The 1,205-nt window shown below is 44.5% G+C and overlaps 1 protein-coding gene across 1 annotated transcript; it reads right to left on the reverse strand.

The window, feature by feature from the left end:
* Nucleotides 1–46: 46 nt before the first annotated feature.
* Nucleotides 47–947, reverse strand: LOC101341717 (olfactory receptor 4C6-like). The gene is given in 2 exon segments (XM_012559956.2): nt 47–134; nt 136–947. Coding segments are annotated over 2 exon segments (900 nt in total).
* Between the last annotated feature and the right edge of the window lie 258 nt (nt 948–1,205).

Here is a 1,205-nt window from a genome sequence, read left to right on the forward strand (position 1 = left end):
CATAATGTTCTCAGCATGATGACAGTTACTTGCCTACTAAAGTCTCTCACTGCATCCAAAGTTTCTTCACGGCATTTTTCACCTCTGCATTCCTCAGGGTGTAGATAAAGGGATTTAATATGGGTGTGATGCTCCAACACAGCCATTGCCTTATCTATGGGATAAGTGGCCACAGGTCTTCCATACAAGAAAATGCATGGCACAAAGAACAAGACAATCACTGTAAGGTGGGAGCCACAGGTGGAGAGGGCTTCGCGCCACCCTTCAGAGCTGCAAGACTTCAGGGAGCAGAGGATGACCACGTAGGAGACAATGAGAATAAGGAAGATGGTCACACACATCACCCCACTGTTGAGGATGACCAAAAGGCCCAAGACGTGGGTGTCCATGCACGTCAGTGTCAGCAATGGAAACAAATCACACATAAAGTGATCGATAACATTGGGACCACAGAAAGGTATTTGGTACATGAAGAGAAGCTGTGTCATTGCATGTAAAAATCCTCCCACCCAGGCCCCTCCAAGCAGCAGGCAGCACACTCAAGGACTCATGATGGTCGTGTAGTGTAGAGGCTTACAGATGGCCACGTAGAGGTCGTAGGCCATGACGGTGAGGATGATGGGCACCCCACCAAAGAAATGTTCTGCAAAAAGCTGGGTCATGCAACCTTGGAGGGAGATGGTAGTGCTCTCAGAGAGGGAATCCACAATCATCTTGGGGGCGATTATGAAAGAAAAGATGGCGTCCATGAGGGACAAGGAAGTAAGGAAAAAATACATAGGTGACCTCAGACTCCGACTTGCAGTCATAATTACCACAATGAGTAGGTTTCCCAACATGGTGGCCACATACATGATTAGAAACACAGCAGAGAATATTTGCTGCAGGTCTGGGTTCTTCGTAAGACCCAGAAGAAAGAATTCAGTCACATTGTTTTGGCATCCCATTTACCAGGTACTGATATGCACTCTGGATGAGAGTTGGAAAATCTGAAACAGCAACATAAGATTTATAATTAGCAACTATTTGGTTTCATTTATTTGGCTCAAGCTGTGTTTGGAAACGTAGAGGTAGTAACCAGATTAATCAGGGAATTCTAGGACAAGGCAAGGAATTTCAAAAGGCAATGGAAAACCAAGGGAGGGTATAAAACAAAAGAGTATCATAATTTCTAAATTGTAAATATCCTAAATCATAAATCAGAC

The sequence above is a fragment of the Trichechus manatus genome, unplaced genomic scaffold (assembly GCF_000243295.1).
Source record: "Trichechus manatus latirostris isolate Lorelei unplaced genomic scaffold, TriManLat1.0 scaffold00440, whole genome shotgun sequence".
Taxonomy (NCBI): domain Eukaryota; kingdom Metazoa; phylum Chordata; class Mammalia; order Sirenia; family Trichechidae; genus Trichechus; species Trichechus manatus.